This window comes from Papaver somniferum, unplaced genomic scaffold (genome assembly GCF_003573695.1).
Source record: "Papaver somniferum cultivar HN1 unplaced genomic scaffold, ASM357369v1 unplaced-scaffold_128, whole genome shotgun sequence".
NCBI lineage: Eukaryota > Viridiplantae > Streptophyta > Magnoliopsida > Ranunculales > Papaveraceae > Papaver > Papaver somniferum.
This window is the reverse complement of record NW_020621936.1, coordinates 4,777,748-4,784,608: the sequence shown is the minus strand read 5'-3', so window position 1 is coordinate 4,784,608 and position 6,861 is coordinate 4,777,748. Positions and strand designations below refer to the sequence as shown.

Below are 6,861 nucleotides of genomic sequence, written 5' to 3'. Positions count from 1 at the left end.
ACTTACACGGTTGCACCATCTAAAAATAAATTAGTTGACATGCCAAAAGAGTTTTACTTCCTAAATTTAGTTCAATTTAACAACTTTCAAATGCAGCCTCACCCCATAAGTTATAGCTTCCAACTTTCAGCTAAAATGATTATGGTAAATATTACTCCATATGGTAGCAAACCTAGTCACTTATCACCACCGATTTTTAATTGTATTTTAATTTTTATCCAAAAAAAAATTTCTTCGTATGCAAGAAAAGTTTACCAATTTCACTTTTTTCCTTCTCTTTCAGCATTTGAAAACTGAAAAAGAAGCAGAGGGCCTTAGATTAGACCGTATCACCGCATGCGTAATTTAGCAAAACAGACAATGTCTGTTATGTATTCAGATTGCCTTCCAAATAGCAACAGTTTTAGACCCAGTTGGAAAAATTCTTTCCAAATCTAGAAATCTAATTAAGAAGTGACACGTGGGTACAAAACAAATACCAAAAAAGAGGAAGCTGATTGACAGAATATGCCGCGAGTCACCCCGGCCGGAATACCAGTAGTTTTCAGTTTTCACAGAATTATTCAGATCACGTGATTTCAGGATAGCATTCCTCTTCCTTGGGAAGTTTTTGATTTGGCTTTAATTTTGGGCTTCTGCTAGCGTTACAAGTGTCAAGAGAAGTCTCCTGGAAACAAGTGTTCAAGTTTTTTATTGTTTAATTTAAAACAACAACTAGTGGTCTTTGTACTAGTACAAACGAGCTGGGTAGGCTATGTCTGTTTTGAGCAGTTTAGGTTACGTTTTGTCTTCAAATCATGTGAATGGTTGGGTAGGAATTGACACAATTTCCGATTCCCACGAATCATATGTTAGTAGGGACTCTTCTTGAATTTCGTTTTGGTCATGTTAAAATCTGAAGCTCAAACCTTCCCTATTAATCCACGCCATACTCAGGGTCACTTGTGAGAGAGTTGCCAATCGAGCCCATAGTAACAAGTCGAATGAACCAAGCTAAAGCAGGAACTTTGAAGAGTTGCTATTCTGCAGCAGGGAAGAAAAGGCTTTCAGACCAGAACCCCAATTAAACTAATAACAAGTCGGCTTTAAAATAGCAATAGTTTTTCGTTCTGGTTTAGATGAACCCTAGACTCCATAATCAGCTGGATTATAGACTTTTACAATATAAAATGTAAACCAGAAATCCATCTGCATGGTCACAGCACCCTAAACCCCATAATCACTGGATAATAAAGTTAACATAAGTTGAGAGTCCAAAGTTAATAAGCATTAATGTTTAAACTAGTGCAATACTGCTTTCACCACCTGGTGGCTTACGAACACCACCAAGGAAGTCTCTAGAAGTTGCTTTTCCATCTGCAAAAATATTGCTGCCGCTCATTTCTCTCAGTTTTGCTGAGCTAAGAGGTTTCTCAGTTGATCCTGGAGGAACATCTCCCTTGAATATGTCATTTCCAGTCAGCTCTTGAAATTTCTGGTTATGTATCTTCTTTGCGGTTTTTACTGGAGTGTCCTCGCTAAACAAGATGTTACTTTGTCCCCCAGCAGGCTTCAAAATTTAAGAATGAAAGAAAAAGGTCAATATTTAAAATAATAGATTGATCAGAGTAGTTCATCTAATGTACAAGAATAAGGACAATTATTGCATCAAATAATCATGCCAGAAAATACAGTAATATTTGACAGGACTAATGCAAAAATAAATAAAAATGGATGCTAATGCCATGAGCACAAATTTGTTAAGGTGAGAGCTTTGTGTAGATGAATAAAACCCTAGAACGTGAGTAACTACATAAAACTTTTGAAACTGTGATTTTGCGAACCTACATCGACGCATGACAAGAATTCCCCATCATCTATTTAGTAAGGGTTGTTTAAATTCTAAATATTCACCACCATACCACCTATCTTTGTTGACTGTGTCCTCATAAATTACTCTCCATCCACCCAACACGAGGTCAGCTGAGACAAACCTCAAACCTGGGGGAAATCTGTAGGATTGTCTGAATTGCTGAATGCATAAAGAGGCTAAAAAATAATTTTCTATTTTATAATTTTTTTTTTTCAGAATCAGCCATCCAATGATCATAACCACCACTCGAACCCATCTAGAGAAATTAAAAGCCTAGCTGTCAGAAAAACCATTTGGTTGGTTCAGTTGGATTTGCTCAGTTTCAGTATCGATGTAGGTTATGAGGTCAAGCTACTGCGAAGAAGACTTTAAAATATTATTCATCACCAAAACAAAACAAAATAAATAAAGTCACTTACATTGGAGACTTTTACAGATGTGCGTACATTTCTCGGTGCAGGTTCTCCCATGTCTTTGCTTTCATAGGTACGAGCTGCGGGAACTGGTCGAGCCACAATCTCGGGAGCAGGACCAAAGATGTCATTCCCGCTAAGCTCTTTGCACTTTGCATCGGATAATTGCTTCTTCATCTTGTCTGCTTCAGTTTCCAGATTCCCACTTAGTTCTCGTTGCTTCGCCACTTCAGGAATAGAGACTGGCTTCTTGGGAGAAACACTTCCATCAGCACTAAATGAAATTTGGCTTATTCCAGTAACCGCTTGCTGAGATACAAAACATAATAATGAGAATAGCCAGCATATTGCCTGCGTGATGAGTACTACTTAATTGTCCTCCATATACTCATCGTTAATCTAAATCAGAGCTAATGTGGAGCATTCACCCAAATGCAGTAGAGAGTTGGCAACATTACATTTACAGGTGTCATGATAATGATAAATACCTGATAAACACGTTTAGCACTACCAGCTTCTGATGCACCATTTTCACCATCACCAACAAAGATCCCACTTCCTGTCATCTCCTTCATTTTATATCCTGAACATGGCTTCCTGAAAAGAACAAAGAATTGTTAAACAGATTATAGAGCTAAATAGTACATGCTTCGGAGAATCAGATTCACATATAAAAGTAAAAACCAAAATCATGAATTTCAGATAAACAGTGCTTGAATACACACTTCTGCTGACTGATTTTGGGCTCTAGTTTCAAGATCTCTTTCCATTTAATTAGCGCTCATGAGATCTCAAACAAGCACTTGCATTGCTTGCTAGAAATACAACTACAATCACATCAAATCCAACTGCAAACACATCTAGATTCGACCACACAACTCACATTATATTCCCCACAAAAATCCAAATATGTATGCATTTAATACTAGAGATATACAATCATAATTTTCACAGTATGGTTAAGGGTTTAGTAGAACCCTTAATCTTACTGTACAATTTTGCGTGTCTTCAATTCATATGATTTATATGCAGAATGCAGCACCCGTTCTAGCTTCCCCTTCATGTTACTGACCAATAATTACAGAAAAATCAAAAAACCTTCCTCAACACCAATAAATATCATTCACTCTTTAGATCTGCATGATCAGATCACTAAAATCTAAGCATAGATTGATCAAACAGTTAACATTTTTGCTACACCTTCATCATTCTCAACAGATCTAATATCTTAAAACCCAATGCAGTAATCACAAGCTCATACAAACAGATCATTACCAACTCATTTTAAAATCTGATTATTTATTTTTCTTAATCAAAAAATCTGACTCAAATGAATCAGATCTTAATTACCTTTTCATCAAACTTTCAGCTTCTTCTTCGGTAACTTGACCTCCGAAAATTACTTTACCAATCCGATCAGAAGGCTACAAAAAAAAATTCAAATTAAAATGTCGAATAATTAAAACAAAATTAAGAAGAGATTAAAAAAAAATGAACCTGATGAGAACGTGAAGCAGAAGAATTTTCAGCAGAAAGTGAAGAATTTTGAGATGAATTTTCAGGCCATACAAGCAGATCTGATGTATTAGTGTGTGTTCTTCTTACTGGTGTGTTTCTCTCCATTACTAACAACAACTCTCAAACAAACTGCAAACTGATTTCTTCACTCACTCACAGAAAGAATGGATTTTTTTCTTCTGAAAATGTATATTTTTGCTCGCTGCAGTTCTTTACTTCCACAGTCTCTTAAGCTCAAGAAAATGATCGCCACGAAATGCAATCTCAATGTTATGGTTGTTGTTCGCTTTAGGCTGACGGTGCTCCTTTAAAAAAAAAAATTCAAATCCGTTCCTGTCCTCTCTTTTTTATATCCGCAACTTGAGTTTGGAATTTTGTAGGGACACGTCAAATGTTTTGCTAACTTCGCTGGTATTTCAAATGATAGATGACGCCGGAATGGGCGCCTCAAATTTAGATAGATGACTCGCCGGAATGAACGCTTAGGGGGTTGACGTTGCCACTGAGTACATGAAGAATCAACGTAATCGGTTTGATAAGTAAGAAATTATTAGACCACGGTATGCCTTTCTCTACTCAAAATCCAACATCAGAAGTTGGTAACAACACTATCATGGTCGTGGAGAATGATGTCACCAGATATAATTTGCCGTTCTAGAAACTTCTTGAATTGACATTACAAAGTTCATTTCGAGGACAAAGACGAAACATGTGGTTTGTTGGAAATTAAGGACCGGTACTCCCTAGGTTCTACACGAGGCAGATCTTTTCTTTTCGAGATGTGACTAAGAAACAAAAGTAGATGAATTAATCAAATGCTGAGAACCTACGGATAGTGGTGGTGGTCATCCTGGTGAACACCACTTCTCTTTTTCTGAAATATTCAGTATTGCCACTGCTATATTTTGAATTTGAATTTGAATTTTGAAATTTCTTGGATGGCCCACCATTTCTCCCCAGTCCCCACGGCCGCATCGAACTATTTTCCGATGGGCACTAAATCATTTGTTTGTGGGAGAGACCAAAACGATAGGAGATTTGGCAACGAGGAGAATGCCTTTGTGGAGGATGGTGGTTGGTCGTGACAATTTTAGAGGAAACCAAAAAGCTTTTTTGGATTCAACTATCGAGGTGAATAGTGGCAATAGGTATCTTTTTTTTTTTGAAGGACAAATGGATTAGTGGGCAAGCTTTGCATGCTCTTTTCCCAGCTCTTTACAAAATCAGTGGGAGGAAGGATGCTACTATTCAAGAGATGATAGCCATCAATAATGATAATAGCAAGAATTTTGCATTTTGTAAAGCGTTAAAAGACGAAGGACTAGATGATATAGCACATCTACTTAACCTACTTCCTAATATTGATGTGGATGGTGTTGATGAACAAACAGTGTGGCGAGCAGGAAAACAATTTACCGTTGATTGTTACAAAGTTTTGGAAGATGATGGCTTGCTGAGGTATCCATATAGAAGCGTTTGAAATCCTAAAATTTCTCAAAAAGTAATCTTTTTTGTGTGGACTCTTTGTTACAACGTGGCACCAACTTTTGATTCTTATAGAAGGCTATTATTAGGGCGTCACATTTCATTAGAGGAGCGTCACCTAATAAGACAAAAACGGGTTACCCATAAGTAATATAAAAAACTCTTTATCTCAAATAATTTTGTAATGACCAAACAACCCTTATTTAGTTAATTTTAATTTAATTTAATTAGATAATAATTAGATTAATGAATTTTGTTATATACTTGATGAATTCTGGGACAAAGTTTTTGTGGGAAGAAAAACTAGAAAGAAGAAAAAAAAGAAAATTTTTGGAGATTTATTTCAAACCCTAGATTTTGATTCACTCAACCAAAATGAATGAAACAAGTTACCAATTCGAGGTGGGTGAATCTTTGTATGATAGAGAAAACAAGTTTTACATCCCTCGTGTTGGAGAGCAAGAGATGGTTGATTTGTTAGATGGTAGAGAGGGTTTAACACAAAGTGATGATGAAACTCAACCAATTGAAAAAATAAATCGACAAAGTGAAGAACCAATGGTGAAAATCAACAGGTATGCCTCTAAACTATCTCCCATGCGCTCAATTTCGCTCAAAATTAGCTAAAGTACGTAACAAAGTTCAGATTTTTCGACTTAATGCCCGTGTTACGGTTGGGTTGAAGCTTCGTTCCCAACCGTAATCCCAACTTACGGTTAGGTTTTGATGCAATTCGACCATAACTGGTTTTCAATGAAGGACAAAAGAGGTTTTACGGTTGGGAAGATGTCATGCCAAACCCAACCGTAAATAATTTTTGCATGGGTATTTATTGTTATTTTTACGGTTGGGTTTTACAAAATTCCAGACCGTAATACACTTACTGCTAGGTTCGATTTTTGTTTTCCCAACCGTAAATTTTCCTATCAGTTAGATTTTGTTCCTACGGTTAGAAATATAGATATTACGGCTGGGAATATAATTTACGGTTGTTTCCTTGGCTCTTAGAACCCAATCGTAAGTGTACTTTTCCTTCTTCTTTTGGACTAATGTTGTGATATTTTGGTTGATAGATCGTGCTTCCACCTAGCCCAATGTCCTCTGTTAGAGCATAGCTCGGTCGACCTCGCACGCGTTGCTATATCAAGCATGTTTGTCAATTTTAGTGATCAAAACTATGAGTCTTGATTTCTAGTCTACATAGCTAAGTCTCGGACTAGGATAGAAAAATGTAGTTTAGCTCAAGGACTTCATGGCGATTCATCATACAACGACGAAGATCTACTCAAGGAACCTTGGAACTTCATCAACAAAAAGGTATGTGGAGACTTGAACTTATTTATCACTCAAAAGTCTATCTCCTACTTCTTATGAGACAAAAGTCGCATGCTATATAGACTGGATCATACACATTTGATATTTCGAGTCGAGTATATCTCGCCTATCTGTATCTCGAAATCATGTGTTGGTAAAGCGTTTCGCTTTGATCGGGTTTATCTTCACCTAGTGACAAAAATCATAATGTTTCAATCACTTTGAAAATCGCTTTGACGAGAAATAGTGTAAAAACTATATAACGTCCTCTAAGAATGT

General features: G+C 36.6%; 1 protein-coding gene across 1 annotated transcript; it reads right to left on the bottom strand.

Annotated features, from left to right (window-relative positions):
- Positions 1-1,044: 1,044 nt before the first annotated feature.
- On the bottom strand, positions 1,045-4,117 carry LOC113332000. Its single transcript, XM_026578653.1, has 5 exons — positions 3,763-4,117; positions 3,616-3,689; positions 2,754-2,862; positions 2,272-2,574; positions 1,045-1,549 (listed from the first exon to the last, which is right to left on the bottom strand). Exons 1-5 carry the CDS (start codon positions 3,886-3,888, stop codon positions 1,277-1,279), a joined length of 885 nt encoding a protein of 294 aa, XP_026434438.1. The 5' UTR covers positions 3,889-4,117; the 3' UTR covers positions 1,045-1,276.
- Between the last annotated feature and the right edge of the window lie 2,744 nt (positions 4,118-6,861).